The sequence below is a fragment of the Vipera berus genome (genome assembly GCF_964194415.1).
Source record: "Vipera berus genome assembly, chromosome: 4".
NCBI classification, from domain to species: domain Eukaryota; kingdom Metazoa; phylum Chordata; class Lepidosauria; order Squamata; family Viperidae; genus Vipera; species Vipera berus.
Window position 1 is genome coordinate 20,402,116 of NC_138206.1, and position 24,152 is coordinate 20,426,267.

Consider the following 24,152-nt stretch of genomic DNA (forward strand, 5'->3'; position numbering starts at 1 on the left):
AAACTGAAGCAGTATGAACTCAAGTCTATTTTTGCTCCAGGATGCACCTGGATAATTATGACATGAACAAAACAAAGCTAACATTTCTGCAAAGTATTGATATCTGGCACCCAGCAGTAGGTCAGCAAATTTGCATACAGCTTGCCTTTGGTGAGAATGTGATAAAGTAATTTGTGTTGCTTATGTCATCGCTCCCACCACTTAACCCAATCTGCAGATAAAATGAAGCTGATCCCCTGAGATGTCCAGCTGTTCTAACTGGGGGAAAAATAAATCCACATATCATACATATTTTTAAAAAGCCACTCTATTGCCTCCTCACTAGTAGTTCCAATACTATTATATTGCATTTTTAAGAATGACCAGTCCTGGAGAGATATGTGCATCTGTTCTGCATTGTTGTGTCTAACCTTGGTTCTGTGGGTTTCAAACAAGCATATCCCTTGATTAGGAAAGAGTGCTAGCACTACTAGCCACAGTAGTAAATCAAAAATCTGAGGAATCAGACAGAATAGTCAAACAAACAGAAAAGATTGTGAATTCTGTGTACAACTCAAAAAGGCATCATCTGTTTCTTCACAGCTGCTTCTGAAGAAGCAGACAAAACATTTGCGTTGGACACACTCCTCATTCAAACTGGGAGTTAGAAACACTTACATATACGCAATTTCCAATATCCTTTGCAAGAATCTTCAATGGAATACTCTTGGGATAGTCTTTTGCTTTCTCTTCTTTGATTCGACTGTCGAAGCAAGCAAAAATCGAATTAAACTTTGTAAGTAAATTCACAAAACAGAAGTGACAATGCTGTAAACATTAAGGGAAGATTCTTCAGCAAAGCTAGCTAAGAAGCCTGTAGGATACTTCCTTAAATAAATATTATTTCCTTTAAATAGATTATTTTTTCATGCTATGTAACAAAACTGTATTCAATCAAATTTAGTCACCTTATTCATCTCTCAGTCTTTCTCATTTAGGGCTGCATTTCTAAAGACCATAAAATAACCTCATTTAGACTACACTTAGGCACCGCAATGTATCCAGACACATTTCTCAGCATTTCTCAGAAATTTTCCCCCAACTGATTCTTATAATTTTTCAAAAATATAGAAGTTGACATAGTACAAAGGAACCACTATCCTCAAGCATCAACTTCATTTCCAAGAATGAGAATTTCTAAGCATAAACTCCATAATTTTTCTTCCAAAATAAGAATAATGGAAAGAATGTCTAAGCCAGGGGGTCCTCAATCTTGGCAACTTTAAGACTTGTGGACTTCAACTCAGAAGCTGGCTGAGGAATTCTGGGAGTTGAAGTTCACAAGTCTTAAAAGTTGCCAAGGTTGAGGACTCCTGGTCTAAGCTCTTTTTGTTTTATTTTTAAAAAGAAATATGCTTACCTGCCTGAAAAAAGATAGTAAGCTTATGGTAGCACAGAGTAGAGTTGGTGACCAGAAGCATTATGTTAATTGAGTTCTACATAACTGTACTCTGCCCAGATTTTGAAAACTGTTCAAGTTCACATATTCTCAAAATTTCAAATGTGCCCACTAGCTCAAAAATAAGCTGGATATCTCTGAACTACACTCACTAAAATGAGAAACTAAAGTTTGATCTAAATTAGGTAGACAAGATTTTGCAGCAACTGTTTTGAATTCAAACAGGTTAGCTCTGACCTTGCTGGAAGTGTTCCATACTAGAATGTTAGGCAGTGTCAGAATATTTCCAGTAAATTAAAAGCAGCTGTTTCAAATTTAAATCAGGATACTTTGTGCTTGAACCTTTTCAAATACAAATTTTGCACCTGGCTAACTTAGCAATGACTTCCTAATATGAATACAGAAAAAGCAAAGTACCTTTGAAGGGAAGTGAACCACTTCTCTTTTTGCTCGACGGAACTGAAATAATTAAGAACACATTTTTAAACTTTAGCAAATCAGTTCCAAATGGAATCTCTTTACTGTATAAGCCAACTTAGATAACAGTTCAGAATAGGTGAATAGAGTAGCAAATAAACTACCAGAGTAAAATATGCAAATCTGCTAAGCAAGGAGCCAACAGTCCAAGTCTCTTTGAAAACGAAAAGGAAAAGGGAAAAAAAATAACAGTAAACCGAGACTGCAATTTTATTTATACAAAAAGTCCTTCAGGTTTCCATCCAGAACAGAAACTTATTCTGCTACTGAAATGCCACTACAGCTCACACAAAGTGCTTCGTGAGTGGAACATACATTGTAGAAGAACTTTAATCACATTGCCCAGTTTAATTTTAAAATCTGTATTCCTTTGTAATTGATCCCCAGAGACCCTACAAGCTGAAAGCTACAAAGAATCAAAATATATAGAACAGATATTTTGGAGAGTGTAATTAACTTCTATAATTAATTACTATTTTCTGCATTGGTTATGCCACATTTAGAATTTCCTTTTCACAGAGACTCCAACATTTAAAGTTGGACTATTTCAAAGTCAACGTGAGAGTCAGGCAAGAATATCCATTAAAATGTATTTCTTCATTGATACAGGGGATCAAATAACAATCACATTATCATTGTAAATCAGTATCTATTTTCTCAAACTGTGAAATAAACTGAGGTAAATCAAACTGTGAAACCTCTTAGTGTAAATGGATTGTAGATTTTGGGGGAAAAGGAATACAGTAGATATAGTACAGTATGTCACATAGAATGTTTCTGTAGGGACTGACTTTTTTTTCTTACATTCAATCATATCAGGTCTTGGAAACTGACACATCCCTGAAAGTTTTTTGGCAAGGTTTTTCAGAAGTAGTTTGCCACTGTCTCATTCCTAGGGCTGAAAGAGACTGTTTGCCTGACTACCAATTTATTTCAATCTCTGGGTTGTTAAAATCCTAAACCAGGGGTCTTCAAACGTGGCCCTTTTATGACTAGTTTACAAGTCACAAAAGGGCCAAATTGAAGATGCCTATCCTAAACGTTATTAAACCAGAATACCTCCAAAAAGCACCTCCTTCTAATCCATAAATTGCTCTAGAATTTCACTCATACTCTGATGTTCTATTGCAGACATGTCAAACTCGTGACGTCACACAACGTATCGGGATGGTTTTGCCATTGCTGGGAATGGGGTGGGCGCGGCTTCCACGTGACGCATCCGGCCCATGGGCCGGCAGTTTGACACCCCTGTTCTATTGTCTTTTCAGGCCTTTAAAAAGCTTCTATGACAAGTTCTAATTGTTTATAAATAGGTACATCCAATTTCCATGGGTCTCTTCTGCTGCAGATGTGGTGTCTCTAATTATCTTTTCCCATCCATCACAAATAGTCTGGGAGGATAAAGAAACTTTTAAAATTCTGGGAATATGGCAAAATGAGATAGCTTAATCTGAATCAGCATAACTGCATTCTGCTAAAAGCTAAGCCACAATTTGATGCAAACCCTGATCCTCATTCTAAAGTTTCATTCATAAGATGAGGAGTATGGATCCACTTTTCTTTAAACTTAATAACTGAATATTAATGGCTTCAGAATATAGTTTTGACACCCAAGGTAACTCTTAAGCAGTGACTCAGTTGGATAAATGCAAAAAGGTAAAGGGAAAGTTTTCCCTGCCGGTCATGTCCAATTGTAGGGCACAATGCTCATCTCTGTTTCTTGGCCGAGGGAGCCAGTATTGTACAAAGACAATTTCTGTAGTCATGTGGCCAGCATGGCTATACACCGAGGTGCACAGAATGCTGTTATCCTCCCACCAAAAATTATCTACTCACACTGCTAGGTGGGCAGGAGCTGAGGCAAGTAATGGGAGCTCGACCCAGTGCATGGAGCTTGGGTCTTGAACCGAGGCTGTCATCTCTCCAGCTGACAAGCTTAGCATCCTTAACTGCTGAGCCATCGCACCCACGGATATATGCAACGATAGAGAAATCAATAAAAAGAATCTCTTGTACCTGAAACTAGCGACACAGTTGGTTGTGGGCCATCCCAAAACAAAAGATCGATCTGCATTAGTGCTGCTCTCACAGACCTCTTCCAAGCAAGATGCAGTCCACATTTCAGAGAGGCGTGCCTGGCTCTTCAGTTTGAAATGCAACTGGGACCTGCAATTTAAAAAAAGACATATTTTTTTAGATAGAAAAATATAAAGAAAGAAACAAAAAGAAAAACATTGAATGTTATTGCTTGACACATACAAGGCATAGGTGTTTCTCTCTCTCTCTCTCTCTCTCCTCTCTCTCTCTCTCTCTCTCTCACACACACACACTCACACACACTCACACACACACACACACAGAGTGCTACAAAGCATTTCATTTGTTATATTTCAATATCATCCACAACTAGTCTATAGTGATAAGTAATTCATCTGTTAAGTTGGTAACACTACCAATATAGCAGGAAATTAGGGCCCAGGAATCCATATGTGGGATCTCAAACCATTCTGAAAATACACAAATTGGACAAACATACTTCCGACTCTGATGGACAGCTATTATACGTACAATGAAAATATAACTCTAACATTTTAATTTTTATACACTGTTTTATATTTTGTTGTTTTATTGTACACTACCCAGAATCCTTCTTTGAGAGAGGTGAGCAGTTCAGAAATGTTAGACTGAAAGTTCACACAAGCATGGACCCTAGAAATTGTCCCACTTGCCTAGAATACAGTTGGAGGCCATGCTTTAGATGTTGGCTATTGAACAAATGACAGCAGGAATGCTTCTAAAATTTCTAGAACTGTCCTGCCCTAAACTGGCCACTGGTCTTTTAGGAAAGACTGAAATTCTTTTTACCAAAGTATGTTTCATTATGTTTATTGTAGCTTCCTTCTTTAAATTCCAGTTAAACCCTTCTTATTTTGGAGGGTTTTTTTAACTAATATTAGCAGACCATAAAGAGACAAGTACAATCTGAAAAGAAAATCAAATTATTTATCCTTAGAGGTATGGGCATTTTCAAAATTTGTTTAAGCTATAGCATAGACCTACCATCAACCACTTGCAGCTCTTTAGGTCTCAAATATGGATGCCTTTAAACTTTTAAGGATTTCAGAGGACTGGCTTATATTTATAATGCTCTATTTTTCTAAAAAAACATCTACTTGTAAGTAGATTTTTTTTTGCCCTGGAGAAATTGGCAGCAGCCCAAATGTCCACAGATGCAAACACAGTTCTGCACAAAATTCACTGGCAGCTGCTGTCTGCATGATGTCCACAGAAATAAAGGAAGACTCAAATTCTTTTCTTCTATTACACAATTCCCCTAAGTTCCATTCTGGCAATTCCAAATCAATTGTTTTTGGATTAGAAATTCTCTGGGGAGGAGGGAGGAGTGAACTGATGTAAAATCCTGTGCCAATACCTCAATAAGGCTTTACAGATATATATGTATATATTATTAAGGGACGCGGTGGCTCAGTGGGTTAGGACGCTGAGCTTGTCGATCAGAAGGTCGGCAGTTTGGCGGGTCGAATCCCGAGTGCCGCGTAGCAGAGTGAGCGCCTGTTACTCGTCCCAGCTTCTGCCAACTTAGCAGTTCGAAAGCACGTAAAAATGCAAGTAGAAAAATAGGGACCGCTCCGGTGGGAAGGTAACAGCGTTCCGTGCGCCTTTGGCGTCTAGTCATGCCGGCCACATGACCACGGAGACGTCCTCGGACAAGCGCTGGCTCTTCGGCTTTGAAACGGAGATGAGCACCGGCCCCTAGAGTCAGAAACGACTAGCACGCATGTGCGGGGGAACCTTTACCTTTACTATATATATTATTATTATTATTAATTTTATTTGTATACCGCCCTTCTCCCGAAGGACTCAGGGCGGTGAACAGGGCAGTACATGTTAAAAGACAAAATACAAAAATTAAAAGAGATTAAACAAAATGCCCACAACTCTTACAATAAGTTAAAACACATTTAAAAAAGTAGGTTAAAACACATTAATAAAACCCAACCCCATCCCATCAGGCCAGGCCAGCTTGTTCGAAGAGGTAAGTCTTTCGATCGCGCCGGAAGGAGCGGAGGTTGGGCACCATCCGGAGCTCAACCGGAAGATGGTTCCATAAATCCGGCGTGCCCACAGAGAACGCCCTCCCCCTGGGGGCCACCAGTCAGCATTCTTTGACCGGTGGCACCCTGAGGAGGCCCTCTCTGTATATATATACTTAATCCCATTTATATCCCGCCCTTCTCCGAAGACTCAGGGCGGCTTACAATTTTAAGCACAAACCAATGTGCTTAGCAATAGCCTTCATTCTATGTATTTACCTGCTTATTAGGGCTTTCGCCCCCCCCCCCAAGCGGCATTATTATAAAGTCAGCTTATTGCCCCCAACAATCTGGGTCCTCATTTTACCTACCTCGGAAGGATGGAAGGCTGAGTCAACCTTGAGCCTGGTGGGATGCGAACCTGCACTAATTGCAGGCAGCTGGTGTTACTTAAGGAGGCATTAGCCTACTGCTCCACCAAGGCTCCACCAAGGCTGTTTACTCTGTGCCTCACTGATTTGTGTAGAAACTTAGGTGAGATGGGCGGTGTAGATATGTGACAAATAAACAAACCAATGAATAAATGTCCTTTTTATACAGTTCCATGAATCAGCACATTACAGGTAATCCTTGACTTACAACCACAACTGAGCCCAAAATTTCTGTTGCTGAGTGAGACATTTGTTTACGATCTTTTTTGCCATAGTTAAGTCAATTTCAAGAAATAGAAATAGAATTCTTTATTGGCCAAGAGTGACTGGACACATAAGGAATTTATCTCCAGTGCCATAACCCAGTTGTTAAGTGAATCTGGCTTCCCCATTGACAGAAGGTCTCAAAAGGTGATCATGTGGCCTTGGGACACAGCAATGGTCACAATATGAACCGGGTGCCAAGAGTCTGAATTTTGATCACATGATCACGAGGATGCTGCAAAAGTCATAACTATGAAACACAGTCGTAAGTCACATTTTTCAGTGCCATGGTAACTTTGAATGATCACTAAACAAAGTGCCGTAAGTCGAGGACTACCTGTACACATTCTGATAGGACAAAAAGCGATTTTCAAGTCCAAATAAGCACTGATGGAGCACCTTCTACAATTATGGAATAAGAGAAATACAATTTTCTTGCAATCTCTCAAGGATTTAATCCCTTTTTAGAAAAATAAAGGGTGAAAATTCCAACGAGGTGCATGCACTCAAATAAGTAGGGATTAAAAGCAGGGGATCTATGAAATAGGTAGAAAAGATATGCGAACTGCCAAGTTTTGCCTCATGGAGCTGTCTTGACTCCAATTATTGGCATGCCTATCTCTGAGAACGCGGGAAAGCCCCCCCCCCCCGCCTTCCATTGACTACAGTCTAAAATGTGGAAACAGACTATTTTCCTCCTTCCAAGGTTCCCACAGTGATCAATTCACATAACATGGCAGTTCTAATGCAGAACCCAGAAGTGGCCTCTCACTTCATGAAGTTGTACTAAAAGGGAGCTTTGTTGAAACCTTGATTAAAATATACCATTTAAGACTTCACACTAGCTTATTATGAGGGCTGAGGTTAGCAAGGCTGGAGTCAAGACCAGAGAAGACCAACACATTAAGCATGTCCTCTGCGTTCCATCCTGGAAAATTAGCAGCCAAAAATCCATTTTCGCCAAAGATGAAGACTTAGGATTTAAACTCTGAACACGACACATTCATATATCCATGTATTTCTATATTCTATAGATATTGTTCACCTGCATAGATATGACTACTGCAATAACAATTAAGCAGTCACTGAGCACAGGGGTCAAACAGCTTGAGAATTATGAACGAAGCTTCATGCTTCCATCAAGTCTGATGCCTATGAATTAAAAATTTGGTGTCATTGTGTATACTTCCATTTTCACAAGGCCAAGGGAGGCTCATTTGCCTTTAAGGGAGAAAAGGTAGAACAATGGATTGTCTATCCCCTCCTGGAGGCTGCATGGAAGATTTCGAAAGGCCTGCACGATGTCTTACCTAGTAAATTGACTATAGGTGGTCCTCCACTTACAATCATTCATTTAATGACCATTTAAATTTACAACTGTAATAAAAAAGGGCTATGCCACTGTTCCTCACACATGATCAAAATTTATATGCAATTGACAACTGGCACGACAAATGCAGCTTTCCAGGGTCATGTGATCACCTTCCGTAACCCTCCCAGCCAGCTTTCATTAATGGGGAAAGGCAGATTTACTCAACAACCGTGGCAAAAAAAAAGGTTGTAAAGTCAGGTGCGATTCACTTAACCACAGCCTTGCTTAACAACAGAAATGCTGGTCCCAATTGTGGCTGCAACTTGAGGACTACCTATACCTCTCAGAATTGGAAGATCTGATGTGAAAGTAGATTCACCTAAAAAAAAGAACTTTAATATTCATGTAAAATGTTCCAAGGGAGAAAGAAGGCAACATAATGTTTATTAGCATGCAAATCAGAGAAAATACCAGTTCTTAAAATAAGAACTGTGAAGAAAAAAAATGTCTGCCTGGAAAGATCATCCAGTCCTATTAACATAACATTTTTTTTCACAAAGTAATTTATTAATACTTTATTAGCAAAGCGTGTGAAGGACAGGACTCTTATGCTCAGTGCTTTGTTGTACATAACCAGTTATTGCTTTAGGACATAATTACATGTCATTAGACATCAGTGGCTGATATATTTTTTTTCCGCTGAGGGAAAAGCAGTTTTAGGAGTAGCACTGGAACAAAAAAAAAGAAAACCCTCTGCTCAAATGAGATTGGAGTTCACTTATGGAAAGTAAAACTGCAACAGGCAAAATAAGCAGATACATAAATCAGTTCTTATTTAATTTGAAAAAAAAACAAAACCCTGGCCCTCACACTGATTCTATCTCAGGAACAGGTTTCCTGGAAGTGCAGTGTTTTGTAAGCATGTACATAATGTTTTGTATTCCTTGTGTTTCTGAATTAACAGTGTTTTGAAGATGTTCCTAAACACAACAGAGCCTGAACAAGCTGTTTGTGGGCAATCAAGCTTGACACCGATCTTAGATTATTCATCTGACCATTCACTATTAAATCAAAGTTATGAACTAGAACTGACATATCAGCCTTATTGTACTGCCGTGTTTATAGCCATAGACAAAACTAAGCGACAATTCATGTGCAGTTATGCATAAAAACTATGAAGGAAAAGCCATAACGAAAAATCTTTCTTTGCCAAAGAATCAAGAGTGGTAGGCTGAATGAGTATCTTTGAACTTGTGGCCATGCTTGTGGCCTGACAGATTACATCCCAGAGTTCTGAAAGAGCTGGCAGATGTTATCTCAGAACCATTGCACCACATCTTTCAAAAATCCTGGTGCACTGGGGAAGTACTTGAGGATTGGAAAAGGGCTGATGTGGTCCCCATCTTCAAGAAAGGGGGGGGGAATGGACTCAGGAAACACAGACCAATCAGTTTAACATCAATACCTAGGAAGATCCTAGAAAAGTTAATCAAAAAAACAGATCTGCGAACAACTAGAAGCAAAGTTATAACTAGGAACCAGCACAGGTTTGTTAAAAACAGATCATGCCAAACCAACCTTATTACATTCTTCGACAAAGTGACTAAACTAGTAGATCAGCGAAATGCTGTGGACGTAGTATACTTAGACTTCAGTAAGGCATTTGATAAAGCAGACCACAATCTATTCCTTGGTAAGCTAGAAAAAGCTGGAATAGATAATATCACCACCAGAGGGATCTGCAGCTAGCTGGCAAACCGTACTCAAAGAGTAGTCCTCAACAGCACTACATCCACATGGAGAGAAATAAGCAGTGGAGTACCACAAGGTTCAGTCTTAGGCCCAGTACTCTTTAATATCTTCATCAATGACTTAGATGAGAGAACTGAAGGGGAGCCCATCAAATTTGCAGATGACACCAAACCGGCAGGAGTAGCCAGCTCCCCAGAAGACAAACTTAGGATCCAAAAAGATCTTGACAAACTTGAACAATGGGCCCTATCCAACAAAATGAGTTTCAATGTGGAGAAAAGCAAGGTTTTACATTCAAGCAGGAAAAATCAAAGGTACAAGTACAGATTGGGCAAGACCTGCATTAAAAACAGTAACTGTGAGATGGACCTTGGAGTCCTAGTGGATGATCACTTAACCATGAGCCAGCAATGTGCAGCAGCAGCCAAAAAAGCCAATACAATACAGAGACATAGAATCAAGATCACGCGAGGTAATAGTCCCACTTTACAGTATAAAACCCTAGTAAGACCACACCTGGAATACTGCAGCCAATTTTGGTCACCATATCACAAAAAAGATGTTGAGAGTTTGGAAAAAAATCAGAGAAGAGCAACTAAGATGATCAAAGGCCTGGAGACTAAAACATTTGAAGAACGGCTGCAGGACTTGGGTTTGGCTAGTGTACAGAAAAGAAGAAATAGGCGAGACATGATAGCAGTATTCCAAGTACTTGAGGGGCTGCCACAAAGAAGAGGGGGTCATGTTATTTACCAAAGCACCAGAGGGCAGGACAAAAAACAATGGCTGGAAACTGATCAAAGAGAAAATCAACCTGGAATTAAGGAGAAACTTCCTGACAGTGAGGACAATTAACCAGTGGAACAGCTTGCCTCCAGAAATCGTGGGTGCTCCATCACTGGGGATTTTTAAGAAGAGGCTAGAGTCACTTGTCTGAGATGGTATAGGTTCTCCTCTTGAGCAGGGGGCTGGACTAGAAGACCTCCAAGATAGTTCTATTCTATTCTTTATGAAAAAGCAATTATGTAAACAGTTGAAGACAGAATAGAATCTTTCCATTATTATTTGGGGGATAAGCTAGTAATTAATCTACTTGTAAGCTTTATATAAACATCTGGAGGGCCACTGTTAAAAAAAATACAGGACAGACGCATGCAACCCTCCAGCATACTGAATTAGAGCCTTGGTGGAGCAGTGGGCTAATGCCTCCTTAAGTAACACCAGCTGCCTGCAATTAGTGCAGGTTCGAGTCCCACCAGGCTCAAGGTTGACTCAGCCTTCCATCCTTCCGAGGTAGGTAAAATGAGGACCCAGATTGTTGGGGGCAATAAGCTGACTTTGTAATAATGCCGCTTGGGGGGGGCGAAAGCCCTAATAAGCAGGCATATACATAGAATGAAGGCTATTGCTAAGCACATTGATTTGTGCTTTAGATTGTAAGCCACCCTGAGTCTTCGGAGAAGGGCAGGATATAAATGGGATTTTAAAAAAAAATTATATGTAAGAATATTTGAATGTTGTATACTTTCCCAGTGATAATCTCAGTTGACAAAAAAAAGTCAATAACAATCTCTCAACATCTTCCCCTCTGGTTTCAATGGTAGATAGTCAATCTAGATGTTAAAGCTTCTTGGGTTTCTCAATTAATCTAACATATCTGCTTAGCGAATACCTAGTTACCTTTATAAAAGTCTGGGGAGGGGGACCTTCTCTGAAAGGATGGAGAGGAGGTTTGAGCAAACAATGCTCCAAATGACATGTGACCCCCTTAAACACAGTTAAACATGTAACCTGATGTCACTGATGAGACATCTCTTCTGAAGCCCTGAAAATATTTGTAATCGTACAGATAAATGCTAAATCTAAGTTCTTAGCAGAACATAGCTAGACTGACTCTCTGTGCAAACCATAAAAGGATATTTCCATTTCCAGTAACTTAAGACTGTATAAGGCCATACAACAGCAAGAGAAGAATTGGTTTCTTTTTTCATTAAGCTTCAATTTTCATTAAGCTTCAATTCATTAAGCCCTAATAAGCAGGCATATACATAGAATGAAGGCTACTGCTAAGCTTGTAAGCCGCCTTGAGTCTTCGGAGAAGGGCGGGATATAAATGGAATTAAAATAAAAATAAAAAATAAATAAATTTATAGTAGTTACTATTTTGAAGAAGCATTCTCAAAGATCACGTTAGACACAGATAAATGAAGCTTCACATTCAACTACTTAATAGCACTAGCATCACTGAGTTTTAAAGCCAAACAAAGTAGAAGGAAACAGAATGGTAACAGGCACTGGAATCCTCTGGGTTCCCAATCCCCTGTAAGTTAATTTCACCCGGCTTGATTATTACCTTGTGAGGAAGCAAAAACATGTCACAGCATTCAGTCTTTCTGCCCTCATCACAAAACAAATGGGGCTACTCTCTTTTCCAGATGAGCACTAGTAATGGCTAGTAATGAAAACCCACACAGAATTACAAAGGCTATTAACTTTTGCTAACTAGCCTCCCGACGTTCTGCTTGCATCTAATGTCCTGTTGTAGAGTTAAAAGAAATCTAAACGTCAGTAAGCAAAGCAAAGGAATGGTGAACCTTTCACCAACTCCACAATATAAAATATAGTAAGAGGTGCTGACTGTTATCAAGAGGACGTACTCTACAAGGAAACTTACTTGGATTTAGCAACCACAAGGATATCAGTGAAGAGGAACAGGTGTCGCTCCTGAGTTTGCAGACCTGTCTTCAGTTGCACATGTCCTTCCAAAAGGAATGCTCGAGCTGGAGAAAGGAAGGACTGCACCAGCGGACATGCCTCCGGACTGATTGGGGAGAAGCAGCCTTCCCTGTTATAAAATCAAAAGGAACAATCTATGAGTCAAACTGAAGTCTGATTTTTTTAAAGAATATAATGCTCTTATCCACGGTTGGTCTTCTACAGAACTTCACTAATTCACATGCATTTATTATTGGCATTTATAACATCTAGGGAGAAAGGTTATTATAGTCAGTCCTTAATTTTACAGCCTAATGGGGAGGAGCTCCATTAAACCAAATGTGTGTTAAATATGAATACATGGATATTTGACATCGGCGCGTGGTAAGACAAATGGATTATTTATGCATACCTAAAATGGCAAAGCGCAGAGGTTTCACGTCTGCTAAACTGGGGTCCATAAAACTGAGCGTTAAGTGTAAGCCCAATCCCAAGCTGTCTGTGTATGCTGTTACGAATTATGGAAGCACAAATGGAACTTGAAATCTAACCAAAGATTTTACACTCTCAATATTAGCTGCTGGAGGGTTAGGGTTAGCTGGATTTCACTAATTTCTTCCAGTTTTCTTCTTCCCCAAAATTATGCAGAAAACTCCCTCAAAGCAAGCCAGATTCTAATCTAACTTTGATTTGGCTATTGCTACAATATAAGACATATAAAAATCAAGCGTTATCATCAGAACAAGCCAGTTTTATATATCTTTCCTTTTCTTGCTTTGCATCTGACTATTACACATTGCTTCCAGACCCCTTAAACCTCCCTTGCCTGCTCCTGATTGTTGGAATGACAGCAATGGGAACAGCTGGCCACCCAAGGACCCTTTCAGGATCTGGGTAGAGAGGCTCATGCTGAGTTTGGCTGCTTCCTAGCTTCACCATTTCAGTGTTTGTTATAACCCTTGCTGAGTGCAGCTGGAATATTCAGGGGGTCTAATAATATTGCTGACTTGGGAAACCCTGACAGCTGGTGCTGGAAGGACATGAACTTCATTCAGCATGAGTATGACTCACATCCACTGGCAGAAAAGCAACTATCTGCAGCCGCCTTGCAAGTCAGCAATAATCCAGACTTATCATCTTGTCTCTGCTTTGTAAAGAACACAGTACTTTATTATTCCATAATTCTTACAAATGTTTGAATATCTATTGGCTGTTTCCACTAATAAACAAATGGAAATAAATGACTGCGAGATACTACTGTAGATCAGTATCTACTTTCCACACTAGATACAGTACTGAAATTAAGTAAAATAATCAGATTGGTATGGAAAGTGAAGTCATTAAACTTTGCTTTGGATCCAGTTTCTAAGAATTGCTAAGAGTGGATGTGATCCTGCCACCTACATGCCATAAACCCTTTCTAGTCTCCTCCAAGTAGAGAATAAGGATCTTGGGAATCAACAAATACTGCCACTTGATTTTACTCTCTTCTCAAAATCATAACATGAATTAAGAGCAGAGACAGTTATAATAGATGATCAGAATTTGCTTAGGCAAAACAAGAAAGCTTCTAAATGGCCCATATATTTCTACAAGAAAGTATGACTAAAACAACCTGTATTAAGAACTTTACAAATTCTGAATCTGGTTCATGTCATGGGACGAGTTGCAACATTTATAAGGAGTGGTTGCTGGAACTGGGTATGTCTAGTAGTCTAATGAAGAGAAGGATGAGGGGTGACATGATAGCAGTGTTCCAATATCTCAAGGGCTGCCACAAAAAAGAGAGAGTCAAGCTATTCTCCAAAGCACCTGAAGGCAGGACAAGAAGCAACAGATGGAAACTAACCAAAGAGAGAAGCAACCTAGAACTAAGGAGAAATTTCCTGACAGTTAGAACAATTAATCAATGGAACAACCAGCCTCCAGAAGCTGTGAATGATCCAACACTGGAAATTTTTAAGAAGAGACTGGACAGTCTGAAATGGTATAGGGTTTCCTGCCTGAGCACAGGGTTGGACTAGATGACCTCCAAGGTCTCTTCTAATTTCATCATCATCATCATCGATCATTGCACAGTCAGCCAGATGTTCAGACTGGATTTTGCATTTTTGTCTACCTGTCAAGTCCTTACCAAGGACCTGGGATAGGCAGATGTGGATGTTTGATGGTATTACAGATATCGTCGCAGGATGGAAGCAGTTCCTAGTAAGGCTGCCTTTTGTAATTGACTAATGGTGAATTTGTCAATGCCAATGGTGTTCAAGTGGTGCTCCAGTTGTTTTGGGATTGCACCCAAGGCGCCTATTACTATTGGTACTACCCTTGCTTCCCTTTGCTACACTCTTTCTATTTCTATTTGTAGTCTTTGTATTTTGTTATCTTCTCCAGTTCTTTCTCATCTATTCAGCTGTCTCCAGGCACTGCCATGTCCACTATCCAGACTTTTTTGTCTTTCTTATCGACAATTGTTAAGTCTGGGGTGTTATGTTGCAGGTGCTTGTCTGTTTGAATTCTGAAGTCCCAGAGCAGTTTAATTTTATCATTTTGTATGACTTTCTCTATTTTACGATCCCACCAGTTCTTGCTTACAGGCAAATGATATTTCTTGGAGATCTTCCAATGCACCATTGTTGCTACTTTGTCATGTCGCTGCTTGTAGTCAGTCTGTGTGATCTTCTTGCAGCAGCTTACCAGGTGGTCCACTGTTTCTTCAGCTTCTTTGCATAGGCGGCACTTACTGTCTGTGGCTGTCTTCTCAATTTTGGCTTTGTATACATCATCATCATCATCATCATCATCATCATCATCATTATTATTATTATTATTATTATTATTATTATTATTATTATTATTATTATTATTATTATTATTGTATGCTTCTTGTGCCTTGAAATTCAATCACTAAAGCACTGCAAAGATCTATCGAGACACATTCTGAGGAACACTCATGTTCCTTGGATACTTAATAAATAGATGTATTTAATTATTATTGATACTTTCATATCCAGACTTTCTTCTGGGAGCTTAAGATAGTATAGGTGGAGGACTCCCCTCACTTCAACTGAACTAAAGAAATGTCTAGACCGGAGGATCAGTAAGCTACTGGTCTGATGGGGATTTGAAATCAAATCTCCTAAATCCCAGCTCAAAACCTTAACCACCGCACCATGTTTACGCTAATAATGATCTCTTTTCTTGAAAAATATGTTTCTCATTATACATGACACTCCCCTGCTGTATGCAGATATAAAGGTATGTAAAGTTTGCTTTAGGTTATAGTTTACATACGTCAATATGTAGGCCAGCAAGCTTGGACAGTATCCTGCATATGCTAAATGTGCCGCCTTATATCATATCACAGAATCTACAGTTTCATCACAGATGTTTAAAGATTCCTTGACAGAACAAGGCTCTATTCAGAAGTAAAGTTCACATTTTCAATCAGCACATATTAGCGTGGCTTTTCCAGTTAGTCCTGCCCTCTGCTGTTCATAATGCAAAATTTTCCTGGATTATGATTCAAAAGCATTCCCTAACCTAGACATCTGTTCTATTTACAATGATGGCAGTAATTTGATTTACTGAACTTGTATTTAATTTAACTTATTAAACTTGTATCCCTTTCGACTCTCAATGATTCTGGGTGGCTAAGGACCACACTAATGGGCATATCCCGTTACATGCCAATTGAAGCTGAAAATGTCTTTTTTTTTTCAACCAGCCTGAAGGCAGGGCTTAACGAAAACTGCAGACTTGCTTGAATCCTGTAGTTCAAAATCTGCAGTAGAAAACTGAAAGAGGTAGAAACACTATCCTCCACTACAGCTAAAATCAATGTAAAAATACCCTTACCCATAGCCCCCATATAAACTGCTTCTTAGGTAATTTTATTCTCGTATATACAATTTAAGTTTGTTTATTCTGCATTGGGGGTCTTTAATTCAATCTTACATTTCTGCCCTTGGTTGTCCATCTGTCTGACCATCCATCCCATCCATCAGTCCGTCCATCCATCCGTCCATCCGTCCATCCATCCATCCATCCATCCATCCATCCATCCATCCATCCATCCATCCTGTTTAGAGTTAAAACCTTATTCTGTGTGAGAGCTAAAGACATTTTAGACTTAAAGCTAATTCCAGTGCTTTGAATTGATGCCTTCTTGCCAGAATCAAAATCGCATTCATGACTCAGAAAAAGGGTGTGGCCATCACCACCCTCAGGTCTTCTTGTTCAGAAAACACCAATTTTTTTTGACAGATTATTCCCCATACAAAAATTAGATTGTAATACCCCAAGCTAATCATTCTCAAATAGCCCTACTGACTTCTTTTGAGAACAAGCAGCCTCTTACTTCAGAAACAGGAAGTATCCTTAAATAACCCTTATTATGGCTTCTATTTTTTTATTCTACTGCTTCATTTGTGTTGTATCAGGGCCATTCAGTTCAGATTATTAAAACCAAGGTTTATGAAAAAGCATTCACGATTCTTTTTACTGTACACTTTTTAGTTGTTCAATATATACTGCTCAAAAAAATAAAGGGAACACAAGATAAGACATCCTACTATAAAATACAGTACATTGTGTTGTTTAAGTGTTCCCTTTATTTTTTTTGAGCAGTATATTTAAGTATTTTTAGATTTGGCTTGACAAATTCTTCCTTCCAGTATTAAGCAGAAGTTATACATTATGACCAGCCCTTTCTTCTGGTACAGCAGAGCACTGGATATGTGATAAATTGACTCAATGCTGAAAGGCTCAAAAAGGTGGAAATAACGCCCTTCCCTTCTGCCTTCAAGCAGGCTCTCTCATATAATCCCCTTTATACAAAGGAGGTGCCACAGAAAACCAGATTGCCCCTTTATAATTCCTCAAGGAACAATAGAGAGGTGGACTCAGTCTAGTTAATTCCTGATTTGTTGGCTGGATCTAGAACATCATATATGAAGTCCTGTCCTTGACTGAGCAAAGCAACAATCATTCTTTCCAAGCCTTTCAATAAAATCAAAGTTAAACATTCAGAAAAAAATGAACAACATGAACAAATATGAAAGGCAATATGAAAGTCCAACCACATTGACCTAAAAATAGCTCCAACTTTCCTTTATACAATTAATACTTGTTGAAACCCAAGAACATAACCAAGGAGATGAGTAACTACTTTTATTAATTGATTGTTGTTGTTGTTGTTAGCTGCGAAGTCGTGTCCGACCCATCGCGACCCTATGGACAACATTCCTCCAGGCCTTTCTGTCCTCTACCATCTTCTGGAGTCCATTTAAGCTCACGCCTACTGCTTCAGTGACTCCATCCAGCCACCTCATTCTCTGTCGTCCCCTTCTTCTATTGCCCTCGATCTTTCCCAGCATTAGGCTTTTCTCCAGTGAGTCCTTCCTTCTCATTAGGTGGCCAAAGTATTTGAGTTTTAGCTTCAGGATCTGGCCTTCTAAAGAGCAGTCAGGATTGATCTCCTCTAGGACTGACCGGTTTGATCGCCTTGCAGTCCAAGGGACTCGCAGGAGTCTTCTCCAGCACCATAGTTCAAAGGCCTCAATTCTTTGGCGCTCAGCCTTTCTTATGGTCCAACTTTCACTGCCATACATTGCAACTGGGAAGACCATAGCCTTGACTATACGCACTTTTGTTGACAGGGTGATGTCTCTGCTTTTTAGTGTGCTGTCTAGATTTGTCATGGCTTTCCTCCCCAGGAGCAAGCGTCTTTTAATTTCTTGGCTACAGTCCCCATCTGCAGTGATCTTGGAGCCCAGGAAAATAAAATCTGTCACTACCTCCATTTCTTCCCCATCTATTTGCCAGGAATTGAGAGGGCCAGATGCCATGATCTTGGTTTTCTTAATGTTAAGTTTCAACCCAAGTTTTGCACTCTCCTTCTTCACCCGCAACAAGAGGCTCTTTAGTTCTTCTTCGCTTTCTGCCATTAGAGTGGTATCATCTGCGTATCTTAGGTTGTTGATATTTCTTCCGGCAATCTTAATTCCAACTTTTGATTCATCTAGCCCTGCCTTTCTCATGATGTGCTCTGCATATAAGTTAAATAGGCAGGGCGACAGTATACAGCCTTGCCGGACTCCTTTCCCAATTTTGAACCAATCAGTGGTTCCATGTCCAGTTCTCACTGTTGCTTCTTGACCCGCATATAGGTTTCTCAAGAGACAAATAAGATGGTCTGGTACTCCCATCTCTTTAAGAACTTGCCACAGTTTGTTATGATCCACACAATCAAAGGCTTTAGCATAGTCAATGAAGCAGAAGTAGATGTTTTTCTGGAACTCCCTAGCTTTCTCCATGATCCAGCGTATGTTGGCAATTTGATCTCTAGTTCCTCTGCCTCTTCGAAATCCTGCCTGTACTTCTGGTAGTTCTCGATCCACATACTGCTGAAGTCTAGCTTGTAGGATTTTAAGCATGACTTTACTAGCATGAGAAATGAGTGCAATGGTGCGATAGTTTGAACATTCTTTGGCACTGCCTTTCTTTGGATTAATTGATTACATGCCATCAAGTCACTGTTGATTCTTAGTGACCACAAACAGATTTTCTCCATGATGATCTGTCCCTAACCTGTCTTTCTGGACCTGCAACGAGTCCATTTATCTTGCTGTTGATCATCCTTGTCTACTCTTTCTTTCTGCCTTTCTCAGCATTAGAGTCTTTCCCAGAGTTCTTTGCATAATGTGTCTGAAGTAGGATAGTTTGAGCCTGGTCTTTGTGCCTTGATGGAGAGGTCTGGGTTGATTTGTTCACTGATCCTCTTCTTTAGTTTCTTAGCTATCCATGATTCTCAGGAATCTTCTCCAATACCAAATTCAAACATGTCAATATTCTTCCTAGCCAGCTTCTCAGAAAGTCCAAAAGTTCTCTTCCATAGAGTGTTACAGAGAATTCCATGGCTTGCATAGGTATGATCTTCGTAGGTATAGACACATCATAGTATCTGAATATTTTTTTCCCAATTTTTCCCCCAAAGGTTTAGCTAGGCTGAATAAATGAATTTTATCTGAAATTCTGTGGGCATGATTGTTCTCTTCCTCATTTGCCCTATATCAGGGCTTTTCAACCAGTGGTACGGGTACCACCTGTGGTACATTGGCACCTGGCAGGTGGTACGCGATCATCCTAGAAAATTGGTAGCGGGGGAGGCGAATGAGCTGAACTGGTGGCAGCACCGCATAATCCTAAGCAAGAGATGGCTGGAGCTAGGCGACTGGTGGTACTCGGATGTTGCCATATCCTAAAAGTGGTACAATGGGTGAAAAGGTTGAAAAGCCCTGCCCTATATAACTCTTTTAGCAATAATCCCCTTTATTACACCCAAACATTTGTCTTAGAACACATGTTTTACAAGGGATTGTTTTTAAAAAACTTTTGCCACATGCAAGATGTAACTACCCTTTTCAGGATTGGCAGAAGATTACTGAAGTTCTGTTTTTCTGGGCTTTAGGAATCAAAGAATCAAGAGAGAAGTCCTAAACAGAAAGCCTAAGAACCCCCCCAGCTGAACAGACTAAGGAGTGTCAGAAATTCCAGACTGATAGCAGCTTATTGTAATTATCTTTTATAGGGGTACTACTGAAAAAAGGGTTCTGCTAGACAGATTTTAAATTATTCCCTCTTCCAGTTTGTAATATCTTAATACATAACCATTCAGACTTCACACCATGTCTGAAGAAGGTAAGACAACTTGAGGAAAAGGCAACTGAGGCCAGAGACACAATTGTTGGCTGTAAAGGTGAGCAGAGAAGCAGGTAGGTGGTGATGTTCTGTGGGCAACAGGAAAGGAGACTCATAAGAAGCAGTAGTTGGAGGAGCAGCACGCTCAAGAAATACGCAGGCCAAGACCCAAAATATTAGGATATGTGGCTGCTTTTTCTGTTGTTTGCAAATAAGGAAATTCCCCAGGCATCCATGGGATTTCTTTGGGAGATAGCTTTGCGGGTTCTAGACGTCATTAAGGAATTTTGGTGTCAAAACCTAAAAAGGCCTGAAAAAACTAACTGAATATATCTTAATGCAAAGGAATAAGTTAAAAAAGTCCTAGACCTAGGGAAGGGGTAGGCAACCTTGGCCCTTTTATGACTTGTGGACTTCAACTCCCAGAATTCCTCAGCCTACCCCTGGTCTAGGGATTAAGGCATCAGCCATAAAAGAGCCAAGGTTCCCTACCCCGGACCTAGGACATTGCCCAGGAACTTTTAGAAACAGCCAGAGGAAGCTGGGAAAAACATTATAGTATCCTGTTATTACTGCCTAGTTATAGGGATGCGGTGGCTCAGTGGGTTAGGACGCTGAGCTTGTCGATCAGAAGGTCGGCAGTTTGGCGGATCGAATCCCGAGTGCCGCATAACAGAGTGAGCACCTGTTACTCGTCCCAGCTTCTGCCAACCTAGCAGTTTGAAAGCACGTAAAAATGCAAGTAGAAAAATAGGGACCACTACGGTGGGAAGGTAAAAGCACTCCGTGCACCTTTGGCATTTAGTCATGCCAGCCACATGACCACGGAGATGTCCTCGGACAAGCACTGGCTCTTCGGCTTTGAGATGAGCACCGGCCCCTATAGTTGGAAACGACTAGCACACGTGTGCGGGGGAACCTTTACCTTTTAAAGAAAGCAAACTACACCAAACTCCTAGACTTTTAAGACTTTATATGAAAGTTTGTATTGTATTATGTATTGTATTGGATTATGGTTTATGCTCAGATGTTCTACAGTTTTATGTTGCCAATGTTACTGAAAGTGTGTGTAAAATAAAACAATTACTAAAAATATTTTCCAAATAAATAATGGAAAAGGGATTGAGATGGACTCATAAGAAAACATATTTTCTTAAAGCCAAACAATTTAGCATGTACAGAGAATATGTTTACTAGTCAAGAATCTGCATGCTTTTTTAAAAAAAAAGCCCTAAATTCAGCCAAATTAAGTCAGTAATATCAATGGTCTTAAACAACCAAAACCTTTCTTTCTTACTGTTTCATTCAATCTTGCTCTCTCATTTATTATTTGCACAAGTGGCAGTTTTCATCCTAATGTAATAATTAGTATCTGAATCCCAAAATTAAAGATGGACATATGCTGCAGCTTTTGATGTAATCTACTCCTATTGCTCCTATCCAAACCATTCTGTCAAGTATACTATTTTTTTTTGTAATACAGAAAGCAAAACTGCCAGATTCCAGTATTAAGCCAACACCCATGTATTAAAGATTGTTTTACTATAATCTGGTCACAGGGAGAGAAGGAAAACGAAGAAGCGTAGAAAATAAAGCATGCAATTGATTTTTAAAAAACATTGTGTCTTCTGCACTTATATACTCTCTTCAAGAGAAGAAAAGCTTAGGTCTTTGACCACCCAAAGGATCGCAATTCTGATAACTTTCAATCTGAATCCCAAAATTAAAGATGGACATATGCTGTAGCTTTTGATGTAATCTACTCCTATTGCTCCTATCCAAACCATTCTGTCAAGTAAACTATTTTTTTTTGTAATACAGAAAGCAAAACTGCCAGATTCCAGTATTAAGCCAACACCCATGTATTAAAGATTGTTCTACTATAATCTGGTCACAGGGAGAGAAGGAAAACGAAGAAGAAGCGTAGAAAATAAAGCATGCAATTGATTTTTAAAAAACATTGTGTCTTCTGCACTTATATACTCTCTTCAAGAGAAGAAAAGCTTAGGTCTTTGACCACCCAAAGGATCGCAATTCTGATAACTTTCAATAATAACCCTGTATTGATGAGTGGAGAGCCACCATTTCAAGGTCGTGAATGCTGCAAAGTTTCGGCCTTGAATGCTTTTAATGAAAGAATTCTGGGATCCATTTATGGCAGTGTGCCTGCATGATTAGGCAAGGCAGTCCAAATGCTGAATTGCATTAAAAGCTTGGAAAGCAGTAGAGCTCTTGCCAATAAATGCATTAATTATTCCTTTTTATTTTTGTGAAGGAGGAAAGGGAATACATGTTTAGGCCCAGTTGGAGGAAGGCAGGATGAGGCTCTCAGCCATAGGCCAGAATAGACAAGTCATGATTGACTGGTAGCTCTCTGGGAGTTCTACACACAATAAACATGGCTGTGTTGATGGATCTGAAAGTAGTCAAAATAGTCCTCTAAATCTTGAGTATTTTTTTTACGCTGAATTCAGAAGGGTTGAGAGTCTAATTGTCTGGAAGAGCCTTGAATACCATAAACTCAAGACAAGTAAAAGAAGCTCAAGCAGAAAAAGATTATTTATTATTTCAACATTATTCAGCTTTATCTAGTCCACAGGAAATACTGAGAAGCAGCAGAAATATGCAATCTTCTTCTGCAAAATATTAAACAGATCCAGGTAGGGAGCAAAACTGGATGCAAACCCTTTAAGCCACTCCACAATCACAAATATCAGTGATTCATAAACAAAAGACATCATGAAAGAAATTAACTGTGGAAAAATGAAGTAGGCTGGTCGTAAACAAGGAGTATGAATTAATAAATTATTAAGTACATCACCTTTTAATGAACCACTCCTAAAATTTAATAAGTATGCAACTGCTAGGTTATGCTTTTCAACAGCAGCTGCGGCTTGAAACTGAACCAAGGATTTCTTAGCACTTGAAAGTTTACCGCAGCACCTGGAAATAACCCAGAATCCAGGCACACGATTTGATTCCACGGCAACGTGGCTTTCAGCCAATAAAAAAAAAATCACTCAGAGAAACCAGATCGTATGATGTCATTGTTTTTACTGATAATTTTTACTGATAATTTTGGTCTTATGTATGACTTTGTCCTTATTTCTGGGATTAAATCAATCTGGTAGGACCATTTAGAAGTTAGACAGCATGAGGTGGCCTTTTACAAGAAACAGTCATAAAGCACCAATATATCAAAATGTTCCTTCCCATCTTTCTATCTGCTCATCCAGAAAAATGACCCTTTGGGCACATTTACAAAGAAAAGCACTTGGCACCCATTTTTATTTTTCCAAGGAACCTTATAGGTTCCAAGACCCTTCTTAGAAATAAAGATGACATCAATAGTGCTTTACAACATGACAGCTCTGTTTCCTAAATAAGCAATTATTTAAAAGATTTTTTTAAAAAATGAATGGATCAAGGAAATTGTCGATGTATGTATATATATTTCCCATCATGTGTTCACAGAACAAGGATTTCCACACAATAAATCTTCATGGTAAAGCAGCTGTTCTTATTAAATTCATTCCTTTGCAGTCTTGTTGTCATCTAATATCCTGACCTTTGACTTGAATACCGGCTTATTTAAGTTACTCTGAAAGCATTTTCGCAACTGTCATGCAATTCCAAGAATTAGTTGCTTAATGGTCAGTATAAAAAAATCTAAAATGAAATACTGAAAACAAAATTTCAAAAAGATGTTGTCTGAGAAGTGATCGTAATGAAAGCATTAAATAGCAAAGAAAACGTCCATGCTATGTATGGAGTGAGAATAAACACTGTGATCAAGGACATTAAAACAGAAGCTAATTGTGCAATAGAGCCCCTCCATATTTCTAAATAGAATAGAGCTAGAGGGGACCTTGGAGGTCTTCTAGTCCAGCCCCCTGCTCAAGCAGGAGAATCTACACTGTCTCAGACAGGTGAATGTCTAGTCTCTTCTTTAAAATCTCCAGTGATGAGTGCCCATGATTTCTGGGAGTAAGCTGTTCCACTGGTTGATT

At 39.4% G+C, this 24,152-nt stretch overlaps 1 protein-coding gene across 1 annotated transcript in view; it reads right to left on the minus strand.

Moving 5' to 3' along the window:
• Window positions 1-24,152, minus strand: part of ARHGAP20 (Rho GTPase activating protein 20) — a gene marked incomplete at both ends in the record, with an annotated part of 92,413 nt that overhangs the window by 20,262 nt on the left and 47,999 nt on the right. The window contains 4 exons of the mRNA XM_081326543.1: window positions 658-742; window positions 1,856-1,897; window positions 3,932-4,081; window positions 12,404-12,574. Coding sequence (XP_081182669.1) covers window positions 658-742; window positions 1,856-1,897; window positions 3,932-4,081; window positions 12,404-12,574 — 448 coding nt within the window. The remainder of the gene's footprint in view (window positions 1-657; window positions 743-1,855; window positions 1,898-3,931; window positions 4,082-12,403; window positions 12,575-24,152) is intronic.